Source organism: Grus americana, chromosome 20 (assembly GCF_028858705.1).
Source record: "Grus americana isolate bGruAme1 chromosome 20, bGruAme1.mat, whole genome shotgun sequence".
NCBI lineage: Eukaryota > Metazoa > Chordata > Aves > Gruiformes > Gruidae > Grus > Grus americana.
In genome coordinates this window covers 7,071,312-7,091,530 of record NC_072871.1, presented here as the reverse complement: position 1 = coordinate 7,091,530, position 20,219 = coordinate 7,071,312, and the positions used below count along the sequence as shown (strand labels likewise).

General features: G+C 49.1%; 1 protein-coding gene and 1 long non-coding RNA gene across 10 annotated transcripts in view; one reads left to right on the top strand and one right to left on the bottom strand.

Annotated features, from left to right (window-relative positions):
* Nucleotides 1-12,088, bottom strand: part of GARNL3 (GTPase activating Rap/RanGAP domain like 3) — a 57,290-nt gene extending 45,202 nt beyond the window's left edge. For 5 of the 8 annotated variants that reach the window (XR_008580059.1, XR_008580057.1, XM_054849160.1 and 2 more), the window contains exon 1: nt 11,718-12,088. Coding sequence is in view for 6 of the 8 variants with exons in the window: in XM_054849160.1 (XP_054705135.1) it covers nt 11,718-11,791 (74 nt within the window). In the remaining 2 variants the exon portion in view is untranslated. Of the gene's footprint in view, nt 1-4,444; nt 4,742-11,373; nt 11,497-11,717 lie in introns of those variants that run through there. The other 3 variants (XM_054849162.1, XM_054849163.1, XM_054849164.1) reach the window with 2 other exon arrangements.
* LOC129215643 (uncharacterized) lies at nt 11,575-15,220 on the top strand. Of its 2 annotated transcripts, none has more exons than XR_008580060.1 (3): nt 11,575-11,709; nt 13,356-13,694; nt 13,813-15,220. It is a non-coding gene; the product is annotated as an uncharacterized LOC129215643 (long non-coding RNA). The 2 variants fall into 2 exon arrangements; XR_008580061.1 differs by lacking the exon at nt 11,575-11,709 and adding an exon at nt 12,776-12,851.
* The last annotated feature ends 4,999 nt before the right edge of the window (nt 15,221-20,219 follow it).

Genomic DNA, 20,219 nt, shown 5'->3' with positions numbered 1-20,219 from the left:
TACCTTCTACTTTATGTGGGTTTGCAGCAATAATTGACAGGCTCATTCAAAGTGTATTTGGAGAGTCTCTTTTCATCCTACTCCTACATGCCATTTACAGGGAAATAATGCATATTTTACATTTTATTGCAAATGCATCATCTTCTTCCAACTTTCCATCATCTGAAGGGAAGTTTTAAAAAACCAAACTTTACTTCAGTATGGTTCGTGGTAAAGAAAAATTCTGAAGCTCTTACTCGCGAGTTCTCATCTTTTCTTTCAGAAGGAAACACACATAAATCTGGCTAACAAATGTTCTATGCAGTTATTAAGACTGGGTAACATAAAAGTGTTTCAAGATTAGCATTGATACAGACAAAAATAAAGACATCAGATTGTTTTTCCCCTTCCAGATAGAACAAAGAGTTCCCAAGTTTAGTTCTGTATGGGCTGAAAGTGATCCTTTGCCTCTTTGCACATCTCAGAGAGAATTTGGAAAGTTCAGATAAAACTTAAAAAATAATAATGCATCGAAAGCAATTTTTACAGTTCCTGCATTTTGAGATACACATGAAATTTGGCAGGTGCTTCACGGAACAAAGGGAATGCCTCATTTGCAATACATTGTAAGGTATTGTAGGGGGTATTTTTGGTTGGTTTTTTTTTTTACTTGTACAGAAAAATCAGGTAATCATGGTAGTGCTAGCATTTTCTTTGAGTGCTACTTTTGTTCTACAAAATTCATTTTTGTGGATAGGTGTGCTAGTTGCCTTAGAAACCACCATAAAGGCAATTCCGATCAAAGGACACTTGTCACCATCAGTACCGACAGCAGAACGTTATGGAAACAGCAGTCAAGAGAGGTTTTGCTGTCGCTGAGCTCTGAAATTCAGTCTTTGATCAAATGAAGAAATGTAAGATGATAATTTAAGGAATGGGGAAAAATAATAAATGAAAATAATCCAACAACAGTCACTAGCACAATTAATCTTTTCAAGTCTCGGGAAAGCCAGGGGACCATTTTGTGTGTCTGACATCTGGACAACTGCAAACACAAATATATTACAGATTAAAAAGTCACCACAAAGAGCATCTGGCCTACTGTGCTTTGAACAGAACCATCTCCACCTGGATAATTTTTAGAGACTGTCATCGGATCATGCAATAGGTCCACAAAGCAGGAGAAAAAGCAAGCTGAGGTTTATAAAACTGAACTACTTTCTGCTTTGTGGCAAAGCTAACCTCAAAATGCATGAAACTAGAGGAAAACGCCATCTCGTGAATTACCTGTGTGATACACCCAAGGAGTTATGAAGGCATTTTAGAACCATATACACGCACACAAACTAAGTCCTATACCTTAATCTGGTGATATTTCAGCCGAGTGAAAGTCAAACTCTATCAGGAAAAGCACGCCGAGATCTGAGCACGTTAATGCTGCAGAGATAAAGCCAGTAGCTAACAAAAAGCTTTAGAAAATACAATATGGAAAAAGTATTCAAAATCAAACATTGTATAACTAAGAAATGGACATAGGTATGCGACACATGAATGCACTAATGTAACAAAGCACGGATTATCAAGTTAAAGGAGGACACAACATGAAAGCCATTGATTCAGAAATACAAAAAGTCAAAATGTGTATTAAGGTATATGCCTGGCAGCCCATGTAAACAGCTTGGAGAGTAATGTCCAAAACATGGTGGCAGAATTAAGAGCAGACCAGATACACTGGTCTGATCTTAATTAAGATTAAGATCATCAAGATACAGCCCAACAACAACTACTGCAGTAACATTTCCCAGCCAGAGAGTCACAACAGAACAAAAGTAAGGTGCAGAGTAAGTTTGAGTTCTACCATACAAAACTTTTTTTTTTTTCCCCTCAACATGGAAAAGATGATTGTCCTCCACACTCTGTCAGGCTACTCAACATTGCTTCTAGCAAAGTTCTGGAGGCCGATTAGCCCAAAGAAAGGTTCACCATAAAGACTCCCTGATGTCCACGAGACAGAGGATGCTAAAGGGGACCATCTGGTCCACAAACTGACGGTTTACCTACGCTTGCAAACACAAAGCTCTTCACAACTGGTGCGATGTCTACCAAATTATATTCTCTATCACATGAACATATCCTCCGCAGCAGATTCTCCAAAAAAACCCTTTTGATCTTAATGATCCCAGCATGGTTATTAGATTTTTTTTTTTAGCATTTCCATAATGACAAGCCATAAAATAGCTGCCTTTAGGACGCACTCCAACATAGTCCAACATTTTACATTTCATCGGCTTTGCTGGCCACAGAATGACAAGGAGCAGGGCTGTTTCAGAGTTCTGTCACTGCAGGACAGACACGATGATAAGCATGCAGACAGTAACCAACAGCAGTAGAGGTGAAATAATAAGGAGACAGCACCGCCACATTCTGCAAGGGAACTGGCAGAGGCTTCGCACTACTGTTCATCGGGTCCCTGGAAGAGTTACCGCAATACTGTGGCCAACCTCCAGTGCAATCCCACTGTCACAGACACCTATGGCGACACAGGTGAAAAAGAAAGACGTGATATCCATGCATGCCTTGTAGGGTGAACCCACGGGACTCCATTCCAGCCTGAATACCTGAATACCCTGCTAAGGCTACAGAGATTCAGAGATGCAGCGAGAGAGAGCATATTGATCAAATGATGCAGAGAACACCAAGAGCAAGCGAGTTTAATGGCAGAAATAATCTATTTTCTTAGATTACGCAATATAAATGGAAAACACAGACAAGCTCAGAAAAAGCATAAAGAACAGTTTATGTACCTGAAGGATTTATGCTTCTATCCTCTCCACAAACTACATTCCAATAATTTATGGAAATACATTGCCTCACAACAAACCACACCCTTTGGTATCAAAAGCATTTTTCTGACACCGCTCTCGCTGTTTAAAAACCAGGTGTATATCTGACAAAAATGTTGATTAAAACAATAGCATTTTAATATTCTTATCCATTTGCACCCCAGTTCAAAGTACCTAAAACATACCTGTCAAGCACACTAGCAGTCCTTTTAAAAATATGAATTATACCGAACAGCTGATCTCTGTTTCTTCTCAATCTACTTCGTATCGCACTTCTACTTCATATCAAGCACTTATAGCAGAATCTCACACCAACATAAATGCTACACAGACAACCTCGTGAAAGTTAAGCATCTTGGTCTCAATTTATGCATAGGTAAGATTTATATTATCACGCTATTTGCATAAGCACACATATTCCCCAATGAATTCCAGCCTGCCTACCTCTTTGGCTCTCCATTCTTGGTTACCACCAAGATTTGTACTCATCAACTCTCTGACATATCACATCATCTAATTTAAAAAATATGCTGTGATTAATACAAGCTTCTCTTATTCATTTTCTTCATGGGGTTACATCCTTTCTCAGTCCTGACCTGATCTATATCAGAAAAACACTGCTGCTCCAGTTATGCCAGTTTTAAAACAGTTTTCATCCTATTAAGATGAACTTCCAGCACTGAAATACTTAGGTTAGTTTTCCAGTGGCTCAGACCAGTTTGGCTTAATAATTTAAAATTTATTTGTATTGCAAAGTGTTCTAATATAGCTGAGCCTTTATTCACATGTAAAAAAAAAAAAAAACAAAACCCAAAACAAAAAACCCCAAACAAAACCCCCAAACCAAACAGCAGCTTATACGCATTTGCACAGCACTCGGGGTATATTCCACCTCCCTCTCTCCTCTGTCTGGGAACACAGGTGCTGTCGTGCAAACGGACAGTGGCGAGGAAGAGGAGAGGACCAGCTTCCTCCCCTTACAACAGAAGCTCCTACAAACTTTAACTCAAAGTCGAACAACAAAGCAAGTTCAAACGCACTTGCTAATCTAAACTTAGCCACGTATTTTTAGGATCCTAGTGCCAAATCACAATTTTTGCCTTTGAGGAGCTTGACACTCGAAAGCAGTTTGCTGGGGGGGCGGGGGGAGTGGTGACAGCAGGGGGGCAGTTTGCGGACTGCACCTGCGTGATCACGCACACCTCCCGGGCTCTCCGCTCTCCTCACCGCCTACACCTTTACCTGCCAGTACGGGCTAATCTGTTTTCATGGCAGAGGAACGCGCTCAGCACCCTGCAGTCACCATCCCAGCGGTATCTGCGGGCACCAGCCTAACGCTGAACAAGCTGCGAAATCGACTCCGAGACGCTCGTCCGGCTCCGCCCACGCCACCTGCAGCAGCCCCCAGGGGAGGGAGGGAGGGGGGGAGGCGGCCGCAGCTCCGGGACTGCCGCTGCTCCGCTGCCCGAGGGCCAGCCGACCCCCCCAGCGCCGCCCGGCCCGGCGGCCCCCCCTCAGCCCGCCCCGCGGCCGGTGGAAGCACAGCACCGCCTCTCCACCATGCACAGCGCGGGCCCGCACCGCATCGCGCCCCGCCCTAGCTCGGCCCCCGTCTCTGGTACCGCTGAGTGAGGCCGAGGAACCGGGTGGAGGCCGCCTCTGCGCTGCTCAGCTCCATGCGGGCGGCCAGCCGGAGGCCTCGCTCCTCCAGCGTCGCTCCCGCGGCTCCGTCCCGCGCGGGAGAAGCGACGGGAGCTCCGCGCACACATCCCGCTACCCCGGCGCACGGCCGCCCGGGCCCGTGAGCCACTCAGGCGCCGCGCCGCCGCCAGGGCCCGCCGGGAGCTGTAGTCCCGGGCTGCGAGCGAGCGGCCCGTCCTCCGCAGCCGAGAGCAGAGCTCCGCCCGGGGAGCGAACGCGTCCTGCGCCCCCACACAGCCAGGGGCCTGAGCCGGCACCGCCCCCAGAGGCCGGGCCCGGGGCAGCGCCCCTCACGAAGGCCGGCGCGGCAGACACGGGGAGGTAGGGAAGCTGGCTGCCGTGCAGTCGTTATCTCGGAGCTGGTTGCTATTTAATAGGGGCAAACCCCTTTGCCAGCTCTTCATCCACCTGTGGTCTCTGCTGCATTCTAGAAGTCAGGCTTAATGCTACTACTGTTGCATCAGGAAAAGCACGTAAAATGTTTTCTCGACCTGCTCGCCTACAGCTCAGAATCTTCAGGAGTGCAGTCGTCTCACAGACCGACATTCTCTGTCACGTTCAATCGCAACTGGACAGCAGAGCGAAACTCTACCGGGGAAGGAATGACAGCTCAATTCAGTAACATTTAACAAAGTCGAAAAGTCAGACTGCACGTGGGCAGAGCCATCGGCTTCCTAGCCAGGCCAGCTCACTTCATCGCAATTGAGTCTTAAACGATCTCCGCTTGCGTGACTCCAGAAGACTAACGCGTAACAAACCAGCAGCGCTTTCAAGTGTGTGAAGCTCTTCCCTCCATCTTCTCCTTCTAGACACAGATACACACTATTGCTCTCTGCCTTTTCAGGAGGTAAACGTACTCTGTGCTTGTCATATGACATAAACCCTGGGGTGAGGGCTGAACTCCCACATTGGGAATCAAAGCATGGCAAGGTGACCAAAAGTATTTTGACTGCGTGAAGACTTCTTTTAAAACTTTTCAGTAGGAGTCGAAACCAATATTGCAACCAACTATTATGACTAAAGATGAACCAATGTTTTGCTAGAGTAACAACTTATATCTTGGGTAATCATAACTTGGATGACTGTTTTCTGTTTAGACAAATTTCTTCAGTAATTTCAATTGCTTGAATGTTTTGCAATGAACTGCACTGCGTTACTACGTATTATTAAATACTGCAGCCACCCATGTAGTAAATTGTAATCAGCTACTACATGGTGTGATTGTGTGTATATTCTTATCTTTCTTTACAACAATTATTACAAAATAGTAACTTCAGGTAATATACTAAAACTCTACTTTGAGGTTTGAATTTAATGAAAAGCTTCTCTAGTGTTAAAAGACAGTTCAGTTCCCAGAATTCGTATCATTCTGGGTCTCTCTGTTTATTCTGTCAGCCACCAGAAAATGAAGAGTGACACAAGAGGGCAAAGGACACCCATTACGCAGCAGAAGCCACCAAAGAGCAACTTTTAATTAATGCTCATCGGGGCTGGACTCAAGCTGGTGATGTACTGCTGAGGAATTCTGTCAGGCATTAGCCTTGCCTTAAAGAATTCAGACAATGTAGAATGCTAAAGCTTATTAGAGTTACAACTCATTTGGATCTTCTATAAGTGAAGTTTCCAAGATACTGACACCTGGGGACAGCTTCACAATGGAGCCTGTGGCAGCAATTCTGTCTGAGTGAGTCTGCATCCTCCACCAGTTACTTACTCCTCCTTTTATGTCACAGCATCACCCTTTGCTGTCAATTCTGCCATTGTGTTTGAGGAGTCACACTAGCAGCTGCTCAGTAAAGTAACTTGGGGTTAAAAAAGAAAAAGAAAAAAAAAGTCTTTCAAAAATGGTAGGGAGAGATTCTTTTTGGTTAATTAACAGGATACAGTTGGATTGTGAGTTCAATGATAGGTTGATTTGAGCAAAGTGCAAGCATGAATAAAGTGGTGGAACCCAGCACACTATTATTTTGAACTCAACGTCATCACATAGGACCGCCTACAAGTTACATGTCCCACAGCTACTCAGTTTGGCAAATGGCGCCTCAGGTCCAAATCAAAAATTGTACCCGTACACACCCAGCCTCTCACCGAAAACTGGCTGTTATTCGTAGAGAAGAGTATCTCTGTCCACAGGCGGTTGATGGCCACATCTAAGTCTGTAACATAATGCTCAATGAATAAAATTTAAATATGTCTTTTTTTAAAAAAAAAAAAAAAAAAAAAAGGTTTTACCCCCAGTGCTAAAATACAGAGAAAATTCCATGCATGGGGCACTCTTGGAGTAACCTCTCTTCATGCTTTCTCCTGCACACTGCCTTTTTCCTCATACAGGTAACTGTAGCATTTCATAGTTCTTCCAGCTAAAAATAATACCATCAAATTTAAATCAGAAACATTTAACAATTTTTGGAATCATTTTCCTTCATTAACTATATTATTGTGCTTTTACTCAATGTTAAATGTATGGACATGGGTTAATCGTCTACAGTCTGTCCCCTAACAAATCCTCAAAGCTGACAGGAGATAGGAATCTGCACCTTAGAAACTACACCTTTGTTTTTAAAAATTAAATCGAAAACCCCCTATGTCTACAGGTAAGAAACTCCATGAAAATAACTGGTTAATTACTGCAAACAATGCTTTGTACTAGTTACCTGTATCACTAAATATTGTTTGTGGTTTTGAAGGATTATCTGCCATGCATGGAAAAGATCTTCCAGTTTTGGAAATCAATGGAAATAATTGGGTTTAGCCCAGTAAAATAATACACTGTAAAGAATATCTTACTTGTTTGTAGACTCCCTGTATAGACCTCATTACATCATAACTTAAATGTCCGAACACAAATCCAACCACGTGCCACTTGAAAGTAAATTTCAACTAGTAACACTGTAAACTCAAAGCTGACTGCTTATGTATCAAGAAATACCCTAAGGAATCTAAGTATGCATACCCATTAAAATATCTTAAAAGGAACTTCTACACTAAAGAAACAAAAACATTTCTTGAAAGAAATACCAACAATAACACCTACTCAGTATTTTGCACTCAACCACAACTTTCCTTCTCTCTAAACGTATGGATTGCTTTACAAGATTGCAAAAAATGAGGCTGCATTTCTCTTGCTCCTTCAGAAGAACCTACTTCCATGGAAATAATGAAACAGAGAGAACCTTCCACTTAAAATACTTAATTTCCACTTTAATGTAGTTGTCATTTACCCCATTCCTCTTCCCTTCTGTGCACTAGGTATAACACAGAGTTAATATGAATACATGCACTCACTCAAACCTAAGTATTTCCTCTGCGGTGCCCCTCTGTCATCCTGAAGAATGCCAACTTTTAAAACACAACCACTCTTTCAAACAGCAAAGAAACATACCCTGCTTTTGCACAGATCTTAGCAATGGCAACAACAGCTTTTTCTCATTCAGTTTCTAAGTATGTCTCCTGAAATGGAAAGCCTGAAAAAGTTCTGGGCCTGTCTTACGCTGTACTGAAGTCTTAACAGCGCGCTAAAATTCCAGCCAGGGTGGAATGCAAGCACAAAGCCTTTGCATGAAAAAGAGCCACAAAAATGGATTTTGGTTTTTTTTAAATGTTTGCAGAAAAAAACCCCATTTCTGTAGTATGCTGTAATTTCAATGCTGCAATAAATCTTGAACACAATAAACCCCCACAATATTCTTTACGCAAAGGGCTGCCTCCCTTACAACATGCTGCCAGCAGTTCTTTTCCCATTTTCTCAAATAACAAGCACATAAAGACAGAAATGAGAAAGGTAGTAGCAAGTTAAGAAAATAGTGTTTAAAGAGGTACACTGCAAATGCATTCATCGGCTTGGATGCTGTCTAGCTAAAATTTGGGATTCCTGTTGGCAGCTTTTAGCAATGATAGATGTTTCTAGTATTGTGTTGCACGATGCAGCATGTCTCTGCAGTAAGAGGCTGGCAGAGGCACAAATAGCAGAACTGCCTTAATTTTATTTGTAATTACTTTTGATTCTATGTCAAGTTCCATACTTCCCCCAAAAGAAAAAACCCCACAATATAGTATATAAAAATGGATTTTATAAGCATATGTGCTGAGAAACAGAGAGAGAATATTTAAAGAAAGGGACAGACAAAAAATCCCACAGCCCTTGAATTATAAAGAAGAAAGTCCGAGAAACAGAATTATGGGAATACTAAGAAAAAGAAGTTATTCACTGGAAAAGATATGGGACGGTAATAAACCTGAAGGTTCATCAAAATGAACATCTACTTTCTTTGTTTAATTTCCAGAATTACATCTCCTTTAATCTGCTTCCACCTTTATAATAGCATGGGTCATTCAAGTCCATTTTGTATGGATTATATAAAGACTGACAAAGAGCTCAATTCCCCAGACTTGGGGTATCTGTACTGTCAGCGATTTCAAATAGGGCTATTCCTCTGTCAAAACAAGGACTCTTCATCATTACTTAAGGCAGTGTAAAACAAGTTTACTTTCTAGCAAACTTGAGGACAGATGACATCCTCAGCACCCTGCAGACAACAAATATACTTTGAAAACAACTGCAGACTCTTAGACAGGCATACAGCTCATCTATTTCAGCCTGACAAGTAACACTACAATTAAGATTTCAAAATAAGTCTATCAATCCATTTTATCTCTTTGACTTTCCTGAAAGACCACAAACTCACTTTTAGTGACACTTTAAAAGGATGAACTTTCCCTTTCTAGCAAAACTATTTTGTAACTCTCCACTGGTGATGTATCTCCCATGTTCTTCTGAAGCACCCAGTGCAACGTACTTACATAACATGCAATGATCCAAAAAGAGAAAATATGTTCGATTTCCTTTTATTAGACAAAATCAAAACCACTCATCTTTTTCACAACTGGATAGCTACAAAAAAAAAAAAAAGAAAAGAAAAAAGACAAGTCTCGAAGCAAAGTTCTCAAAAGCAGACTAAGCCACAAAAATTGAAGTCTGAAGTTTTGGGGTTTTTTTAAAATGTTTGCAAAAAAAGTAACGAGGTCATGAAAACCCTGGGCACATACAGGACTAGAGTAAGATGGCTCAAATTCTACTTAAGTCCACATGGACCTTCAATGTATTTATCCAGTTAGGGACTTAGGTAGAAATCAGACCACTCGAATCTCGACTGAAAGGTGTGCATTACCTTCTATCTAGACTTAAACATTTCTAGCACACAGCCAAACTTTACTCACCGTTACTACTTCCAAGCCTTCCCCTTCACACTGTGCATTCAACGGACCTGTGCAGACCTGAAGTGGCACGGGTTGGCCACTGCCTGGGCAAATTTGAGATTCTAAACTCAGCGTAGCATACTTGCCATCTCTAATGGCTTTCACAAGCAAGTCTGCTTGCAAAACAACCGTATAGAATGAGAGACAAAGTACTTCACGTAAGCTCTTAAACTATATATATATATATATTTGATCTTAAAAATTACAATGATTGGTGCAGAGGAAGTAGGAAAATAATTTATGCTTAGCGAAATAGGTTTCCAGAAAAACCTACTAGTACAGTACTAGGGACACAGGAGGAGCAGAGTCTCAGCTGCTTCCTACTACCCTGCTGTACACTGATCATTTAATGGATTGGAAAGGTATAACATAATTTCAGCCATCTGCAGAGAGTTTTCTGTGGAAAGTACAACTATTCAGGATGCCTCCAAGTAACAGAAACTAGTCAGTTCCAAGACAGCCAAGCAGGTAGGTCAGATTTGCTGTGGAATGCTGCTCTCAAGTCAAGATGCCACGCCAGAACGATTTCCGTTCACGCTAGGCGACTAAAATAGTAGGCTTGCATGGTGACTTGCTTGCCAGATGAAAAGCGATGGAATTCAAGATGCATCTAGACAACATTGTACTGAATACTGAGGAAAAGCCAGTCATTGCAGTTTGTGCACAGATGAAATATTAAAATAAAAATTGTACTTAGAAGTAAGAAACTAGAAGAGCCACAATAGCATTCTCTGAAGCGTAGTCAGCATCACATTTGACCCCCAGCAGACAGGCAGAATCTCAGTGTGCAGTGGAGAATTTGGTATATGCATGATAGTTCTGGCTTACTAGAAATGAGGGGAAAGTTCTTGCAATGACACAGCTGCTGCAAAGAGGGGTGAAAATCCAAATAAAATCCAGTAAAGCAAATAATCCCCCAACCAGCATGCTAGCTGTTAGGAAAAAACCAACAACCAAAAGCAAATCCAACATGGGGATAAAACTTAAAAGAATATTTTTAAGAAGGCTAATGCACAAAATGAGTAACTTATGGAGAAAAAAACTCCACGACCATTAAACTGTATTTCTTCTGCGGGAAAAAAATTATATTACATAGCTAGAACTAAAGTAATTATCTTCTAAACCACACTGGAAACTTCACAAGATTGACTGAACTGCAGCTATTTTTGCAGGTAACTGGTCGAGCTTTTCCATAAAAACAATTATTCACTGTAACTGAAGTATTTTAAATACCTCAGCAAAGCAATGGATCAACAAAAAACAAAAACAAAAACAAAAAAACCCCACCAAACCAAAACCCAACCAGTTTTTAAGAAAACAATATAACACCTTGCTTTTTAAAAAATTCTAAATTTCCCAAATGGAACAATTCACCTGCACAGATCTTTGTACAGTTTTGAGTGATTTCTAAGGCAAAGTTAAAGGATAAGAATTTCTTTTCCCATAGGCAAGCATTTCTTATGTTTCTGAGAAGAGGTGCGCGTACCTATCCGTACATACACACACGACATAAGTACAAATGAATATACATATAGAACACGGACGTCAACAAAAGAAAACGTAGCCTTATCAAGGGTTGGAGGTTCACCCAGACCTCATTCGGAAGAGTTCTTCAGAGACTTTCTGTCTGTTGGTTTATTTAAGACAAATCTCTGAAGGCGTTTTCTCTGTTTCCTCATGTTTCAGGGTCACCATCCGGTCGGGCAGGCCGCTGCCGAAGGACGAGGAGAACGCGCACCTCGCCCGCCCCTCCCAGCCTGGCGGCTTCGGCACCAGCCGCCCTCGCCGTCCCTCAGGAAGCTCAGCTGAGGGGCCGCCCGGCCCCGCCACGCCCGCGGCCTGCCCGCCGCCCGCCCTCCCGGAGCGGCGGTGGTTCCGAGCGCCACCCCGCCGGCCGAGCGCTCGCTTCTCTCGGACGCTCCCGAGCCAGGTAGTTACCAGAGGACTCTCAGAGGCGCCGGGCACCAGCAGCAGCTGGCGGTGAAGCTGCCCGGCGCCCCTGAGAAGGGCATCGGGACCCCCTCTCGCCGCGGCGCCCCCACGCTCCCGTCGATTTCGGCGCTCCCCTGCTGACGCGGACCAGGCGAGCGCACGGTGCCGGGGGTGCGCTGCGACTCTCCCGCCTCCTCCGCTGCAGCGCGGCGCCTCGGCAGCCCGGGGGCCCTCGGCAGCGGACCAGGGCTCAGGCCGCGAAGCCCCGGCCCGCGCCGGTCACCGGGTCCTAGAGCCCGCGGGTCCACGGCGCAGGGGGCGCAGCATTAGGCGGCTGGAGCGAGGGAAGCGAAGCCTGGCTTCTGTCATCGTCCCGGCCAGGGTCAGTTTCCCGTTAGCCGAGTCCCCCCCGGGCTCTGGGGGGTTTAGAGGCCGCGGGTTTTATCCTGTCTTGGCTGGACACAGCTTTCTGAGCGGTCTGAAGGTCTGACTGCAAATCCGCTGTGCTGCTGCTTCTCCCTGGGTAACGGGGCGGCAGCACAGACAGAAACAACCACCGGAATTTCAAAGCAGTCAGATGCAAAGGACTGAAATGCCCCAGCCGCTTGGATGCTTTTTGGTGTAGAGGCAATGAATATTGCTGTCTGGGCTGCGAGTGGGAAAAGGGCAGAGAAATTTAAGCCCTGCACCCGCAGTTAGCATTTACCGCCTTCGGATGGTATAAACCGGGCTGAGGTAGCAGTCACCGCCCGTCCCACTGAATGCTCGGGAAAGGATCGTTAAGGTGATGCTGCTGCCCGGCGACCAAGTTTCGGTACTGCAGGTCCTGATCCGCGCACGCGTGCTAGGTCTCTGCGTTGGCCGCCGCGCTCGGTGCTGCTTCCCGGTAAGGAAACGCCTCTGCCCCCCCCCCCCCCCCCAGCGCTCCGTGCCGAACTGCAGCGCCGGTGCCGCCCCGGGCACGTGCCGCCCCGCTGGGTGCTGCTGCTGCCGCCGCCTCGTGGCCGAAGCGCGGTACTGCAGCCCGGCCTTCGCGCGCCGCCTCTGGCCTCTCCGGCGCATGCGCGGTGCGCGGCAGCAGCATGGCGGCACGCTGGACGCCGGTCCCGGCGGCGGGTGAGGGCCGGGCTCAGCGGGGAGGTGAGCGAGTCCCGGCGGCGGGTGCAGGCTGTCTCGTACCCGCTGGCAGCCCGGGGGTGGCGGGACGGGAAGCTTCCAGCCGCCCGCTGCGGCAGGCTGCCGCTCCGCTGGAGGCGAGAGCCGGCTCAGGGCAGCCGCAGAGAGTCGCCCGGGAGCTGACAGGGGGGAAGGGGGGCAAGAAGGCGGACACGGCCTGCCAGGCACCGGGCGCCTCCCCGGAGCTCCCCCTGAGCCTCCCCCGGCCCCGCTCAGCTTGTGCGGCAGCCCCCAGCTCCAGCACCTCCCCTGAAGCCTGTCCGGCAGCCCCAGGCCGCCCCAAGCCCTGGCGTGAAGACGGAAGCTGGCCCTCGCGTGTGCTGCTTTCTTCCTGAACGGGGGTGCTGGCAGCAGCAGCAGCGCGGGGAAAGAGCGGCGTCTCCGGAAGCCCCTGCAGAAGGAGGAGGGTCTCTGGCCAGGGCCGACCTCCAGTAGTAATGGCCACTGCTTTTTCTTTCCCTCTCCCAGGCCGTGCTGAGGATGCCGTTGCCTGTTCCTCCCTTGGGGATGCTGTTGACTGCACCCGCCTTGCGCTTGCGTGGGTTGTCTCTGCCTGGTCTCACTCTCCTCGTGGCGTGGGGATGAAAAGGGACAGGTGGCGGAGCGCTTACCGGCTGTGGACAGGAGCTGCCCTAAGGGAAGCTGGAAAGGCCAGAGAAAGGTAAAGAAGAAGAAGAAGAAGAAATGGAAGGCCATCGGGCCAGCAGCTGCCTCCCGCTGCAGGCAAGAGAGAGCTTGCCTCGCTGGGTGAGGAAGGATCCCTCTTCATGGTCTGCGGCAGGTCAGGCTGCCAACGTGCACCACAGGGTCTGTATGCGTAACCCAAAACACAGTATGTTTTGGGCAGAGGTTGTACGGGCTGCTTTGGGGGTAGATGGTGGTTGTTGGCCAGCGGGCCCTAGAGTCCTTCTGTTGTATGTTTCAGGTGCCAAGGGATGATTTGGATCCCCGCAGAAAATCCTCAAGCAAGTTTTGCCGGAGCATCCAAGTAGTGGTGAAGAAGGAGCGGTGCATGTAGCCAGGCATCTTCCTTGGCTTCTGCTTCCGAATGCTAACTCTTCAGACCCAGGCGGAGCGGCGATGCTGTTTTGAGGCACGTGGTGAGGCCGTTCCACTGCTGGCTCTAGAGTTGGGGTGATGGCCCCTTGTGGCAGGCAGGCGGGCAGTAGAATGGATGTGTGAGGGGTGGAGTGAGGGTGAGGTTGTGGCTGTGCTTAACTGTGTGTGCTGGGGGGTTATTTCAGGTTCAGCAAGTTTTGCTTTTTGAAATTAGAATAAAAAAACCCCAGCTGGGGGATTTTTTTTTTTCCCTCCCTCAGCTGGGTTTTTTTCCCCTGGTCCCAGCTACTCTGCAAGGCGACATTCATTGCCAGAGTTTGGACGGAGGTCCGGATCAGGCCTGGAAATAACAAAAAAAAAAGAATTATCAGTAAACACCTGCTAGCAGTCACTACTTCACTAGCAACTCTAACCGCAGCATGCCATTAAACAGTCACCTATTAAATTCCTGAAAAAAAATTTTTTTACCACCACATGCATATACAAATATATGCGAATTACCCCCATCAGCTCAAACCACACATACATCATAATGACCACAAAACAACTCGCCCACCTGACCCAACTCATTACTGCGAATTACTAAAAAAACCCAAACCGCCTGTAAAACCCACGCAGCCCAGACGTGAAAAATGACAAACGGCCAACAACACGAACATCATCCAAAAAACCCACTACAGGTAATAAAAAACCCATAAAAAAACAAAAAAAAAGAAGCATTTTTGCAGCAACACACAACAACTCCACTAATCACCATAAAAATCAGGGAAAATACTAGGACCTACAGAACCATAGAGACGACGGCAGTCACCATAGACAAGAAGTAAAACTTGTCCCGTCCAGCAGCATGACGCCAGTCTCCATGATCCCCAGTCCTCCAAGCCCTCTATTTAAAAAACTATGACCGGAAAAGCTACTCCATGGCCGGAAGTCCTCTAGGAACCAGGAAGTCCTCCAACTCCCCCGGAAACCTCTCTATGACCAGAAGTCCTCCTGCCGGACAGCGGAACTCCGCCGTCCCACTAGAAACCTTGTCCCAATTACCCGGAAGACCTCCAGAACGCCAACAAAACCAGTGTCTATGACCGGAAGTCCTCCAGGGACACCGAGAGTACTCCCATTCCGACTAGAAACACGACGCCCCGTAACCGGAAGTGCAGTAATACACCCGGAAGTAAGCCGCTGCGAACATTTAAAATAAAAGCGCAGCCGAGGGCGGGGTTTAGGGTGAGGGGTGGAGCTGGGCCCGGGGGTTGCGGTTCTAGTTAGGGGTTACGGTTGGGGTTAGGGGTTACGGTTACATTTTCGGTTGGGAGGCTGGTCGCTGGTCAAGGGCGAGAGGGACAGTAACCGACTCTTTGGACTCTTTCGGCAGCCCCAGTGTGAGTGGGGCTGTGCGAGGGCCGCTGAGGGAGGTTTGAGGCCAGGCAGCCCTTTTGGGGCTGGCACCTTTGGCCTGGGAGCAGGGGCTGGACGTTTACAGTTTGGAGGGTGGACACTGATTTTGGTCGAGAGGGACGTAAAGCGCTATGTTGAGGCCTTGCGTGTCTATTCAAGCCCGCAGCCCCGATGTGAGTGTGTAACCAAATGGATAATCATGGTGATGGGAAGGGAGTGCTCTGAGCAGAACGGTACGGCGATGGTTGGGTGATTGTGTTTCGTTTGATGTTTGTTGTTGCTAACCAATTTGTGGCTGCTAATTATGTCCATTGTATAGTCCTAGCCTGACTTGAACGATAGAGTAGGTAAAGCACGTCGTTGGCAGTGCATGCAAGTAATATTTTATTTTCTGTCAAAATCATGTCCTTTGAGTGAACTTTGTTCATTATAATCTAATAATACCAAAACACACCTCCATCCTAAAAGCTGTCCGCCTCCCAGGTACGACCACCCCTCACTGGGCATGCTCTTTGAATTTCTTTAAGTCTGTAGCTTTAAATCAAAGCAAGAAAGTTCTTTACCAATCACAATAAGGTAACTATGTGATGTAAATGTAATTTTGTAACCTAAGGGTATAAACGTGTGAGGGATTGGAGACTAGGTGTGCATGTTAGGAAGAGAGATCCCCCATGCACCCAGCACTGAATAAACCAATGTTGGATTTCTAAACTGCATTTGTGTTTGGAAAGTTTTTATTGCGGTTTGAGCGGTAACAATCTCAAACTCCAGATGGGACACCAGAGACTGTGCCCACTAAACCAGCGTGACACACACTTCCCTTATCACCATGGACACCAGCTCAACTTGAGAGCTGTGATGAAAAGCAATGTTTCCAGTTCCTTCTTTTGCTTCCTTTGCCAACTCAATTTCATTTATCTCAGCTATTTCTACCCAGAGGTATTGTTTGCCAGCTAATTCAGCTTTGAGACCTGGGCTCAGCCAGCCGCAGAAGTCACCAGAGAACGGAGTAGCGTTACCTACTGCCATTGCCCCTCAACAGCCTCTGTAGAGGGAACCTGCCAAACACCGCTAAGAACTAAACCAGGGCCAGAGCACCTCCAGGTCACAGCTTCATTCCTGCCCTGCAGGAGCAGCAGACAGCTTCCACCTACCAGCAGGACAGGGGATGTGAGAGCAGAGTGCGGTATTTCTCCAGGAGCAAGAAGCAGCACAGAAATGGTACAGAGTGAAGGGAATGCTACACCCATACAGGATGGCTGAGGGACACATGCCCAGGGGACCAACAGCCCCCGGCAGCATGGTACGAGAGCAGGATGCGTGACACCGGGTACACAGCTAGGACACCGCCCCTTTGCATTTCAGCTGGAGGGGAACTGGGCAGCCCACGGGTGTCACAGCTCTGCTCCAGACCCAAGGAAGCAACAGGGGAGCATATTTGAAAGGCATTCTACCCTCCGCATTGTACGTGAGCCGGGCTGTGACTGCGATAAGGCAAACACAATAGCACACAGGAATTCAGTCCCCAAGGCCTGTGACTCAGACTCAGCCAGAGTGGCTGAAGTTCCTCCTACAGCCCTTTGTTAAGTTCCCATTTTAAGGTACATGTTCTATTAATAACTGCTTAATAAGCTGCAGCTTCTCCCCCACTCCCACCTTGAACAGCCTTTCTTGGGCAGAGGGACTTTTCTAAGCCAATAAATTCAGCAACCCAAGTCCCAGCTACCTGCAAGACAACCTGAGCAAAGCCAGATCCTTCCTTGCTCCCCAAAAAGGCATCTCCAACCAGCAGGCCAAGCTCTCACTGGGCTGTTTAAGTGCTCAATGGCAGCTGCCCTGCCTGCTGGGGCTGGGAAGAGGCTGAGGGATGCTCACGCCTGCCCTGGATGGGAGAAGCAGGCACCTGCTCTCCGGCAGGCTGAATTCCTTCCCCGCAGCCCAGCGCATTAGAGGGTAAAACTAGGTTGAGACTAATCTGTGCTGGATTAGACTTGCCACCTTGATGCATGAGGCTGAACAATGTGATTGCCGTTCCCTAGGAAAAGGGAAACGGCCAAGAGGAGATCCCAGAGGAGCGTTTCAGGCTGGAAGAGAGAATTCAATACTAGGACTCAGCTGTCCTTCAGCAGCGTGCATGCATTCAGGGTGCTGCCTGCCAAAGACCCTTATCCCAGCGAGAGCTCTGGGGTAGAAACCAGCCAGGAAAACAAGGCTGGGAAGAGCAAAGTGTTAGGATGAGACAATGAGATTAAGCCCGATAGGAATTTCGCTTGATAGGTTTTATTAGGAGCACTTTACTGGTTTGCAGCCCTGGGGCTGTTCAGGGCTTGGGAACCCCCTTCCTGGCTCCAGCCACAGTATCAGCCCGGGTTTTACCTATCAGCTCCGTGTCAGAGGGAGGTGTGAGCCGCTTCGCTGCGCTCCCACTCACAGGAAACTCCCCCACCACCGTCACGCTGAGCTGGCAGAGCAAGCAGAGCTGCTACAGCACAATGGCTTCTCAGGATCCGTGGGCAGCCACTACCCGTGCTATCTGCAGCTTGATTTCTAGCTGCTCAAATCCCCTCTCCTAGCACTGAGCCAACACACAGGGCAGCAAGGACACGAACAAGCAGCTCCCACCTCCGTCAGCTGGAAGTTATGTAGCTTGTTTCACTTTTGTCATCCAAGCCTCACCCAAAGGAAAAGCCTGCCAGAAGTGATGGTTACTCAGGGGAGAGCTAGGAGCCTGACCCCTGTGTGGGAGGAAGAGCGGCCCCCAGCCCTGGGGCACAGCCGTGTCCCATCAGCAGCATCCCAGGAAGCACAGCTTCCCAGACTTGGTCCTACACCTCCCACCAGCTGGAGGATCACGTACCCACGCTGTGCTTGAGCAATGCTGGAGGACAGCTCTCAAGAAGCAGAAACTGCAGCAATAGGTACAACGCACTCCATTCCTCCCCAACCCAAGGATCAACGCCACCTTGGCTATGGGGGACGTGTTGGACCCACCTACACGCCTCCCTGGCACAGGGTGTGCCATGCCTGCTTTCCAACAGCAGGTTTCAAAGGCTCCTTTTTAGCCAAATGCTCTTATTCTACACCTTATGTCGCAGCACCTCTTTTTCCATGGCACCTCCTGGTTTCTAATCATGTAATTCCTTCTCCAGTGACCTACATAAACTTCACCTCCGCTGTCACACCCCTGCCTGGAGGGGCATGTTGACACTTTTCACTGCCTGGTTAATGCGAGGGCAAGGCAAGCCCATTTCCTCCAAGCTCTCATCTTGTGCAGCTCTATGATTTCTTCACCTGTAACACCAAGGGGCCACTTGCTAGATCAGCAAGTGACCACCAAACCCCCCTAGAAATGACGCTCGATATCCCATCATTGATTGTTTCAAGGTTAAAACCTTCTTTTCACCCTCAGAACCACTGTTGGCCAGGAGGGATGCCAATGGAGCTGCCCCAGGAGGCCATGCCAAGCAAGGGATGGGGCAAGCCTGAAGCTCCTGAGAGAGGACCTTGCCTGACCCCAGCATGAAGGGCACAAAGCCCAGTGTACTTTGCAAGACATCCAACCATCCTGGACTCCCCATTCAATCACTACAATTAAAAACTAGAAAGGCTTCAGTCAGCTCTTCTGAGCAGCAGAAACTCCTCACTCCTGGGAGAGGAGATTGAAGCACTCAATACAGCAGAGGGGAGGTCAAAGCCCTCTGGGAGAACAGTAGCTCCCATTCTTGCTGGAGCACGCTCCCAAAGGGACCATCACGGTAGCCGGTCACTGAGCATCCACCAGCACACGGCAGCCCTCTCGCACCTGCAAGGGCAACAGCACAGGTGAAGGGGATGGAGAGCAACCCCCCCACAGAGCCACCGCCTGCCTCCCCGAGCCGGATTTCCCTCCGAGGGGAGCACAGGCAGAGGCGGGGGGGGGACACAGCTCTGCCCACCCCTGCCTGCTCTCTCCTCTCCCCCACCCGGCACCACCGCAGCCCCCTTCCCCATCCCGCACCTCCTCCCCGCGGGGCTGCCCCCCAGCAAGGGTCGGGTCGGCGTGGTGGGGGGTGGCCCCAGCCCCACCTTGTTGACCTCCTGCAGCCGCCCGTCCTGCGGACCCCGCCGCTCGGCCAGCACGAAACCCCCACCTCCCCCAACCGCCCTACGCCCGCCGCCGCCTTAAGTAGGGCGGTGCCGTGCTGGGCGGTGCCGTGCTGGGCGGTGCCGGGCGGTGCCGTGCTGGGCGGTGCCGGGCGGTGCCGGGCGGTGCCGGGCGGTGCCGTGCTGGGCGGTGCTGGGCGGTGCCGTGCTGGGCGGTGCCGGGCGGTGCCGGGCGGTGCCGTGCTGGGCGGTGCCGGGCGGTGCTGGGCGGTGCCGGGCGGTGCCGTGCTGGGCGGTGCTGGGTGGTGCCGGGCGGTGCTGGGCGGTGCCGTGCCGTGCTGGGCGGTGCGGGCCCTCCGCCCCCACCGTTAACCCCTTCCCCGCCCCGCCGCTGAGAACGGGCGGCTGACGGCGACCGCCCCGCTCCGGGCTGCTTCTGCGGGGGGGTGCGAGGCTGGTACCCGCGGGGTGCAGCCGCTCGCCAGGCTCTTGCTGGAGAACGGCAAGGTGCGGAGCGAGGTGGGGAAGCGGCGGAGCGGCAGCGCTCCCGGTCTGACTCCAGCGGCCGAGCCCCCGACGGGAGGGACGCGGCGGGAGGGGAGGGGACAGTCTCCTTCTAGCGCGCACCGCTCGCCGGGCACAGCGGCTGGGCCCCCGGAGCACCCCTGGGCTCCGCTCCCGAGCCACCCCCGTGGCAGGTGCACCCCCCGGCCCCGCCGCCTCGGGGGTCCCCGCTCGGGTACGGAGCACTGATTGCGGTGGCAGCTTTGCAAGCTGCTGTTTGGGAGCAAC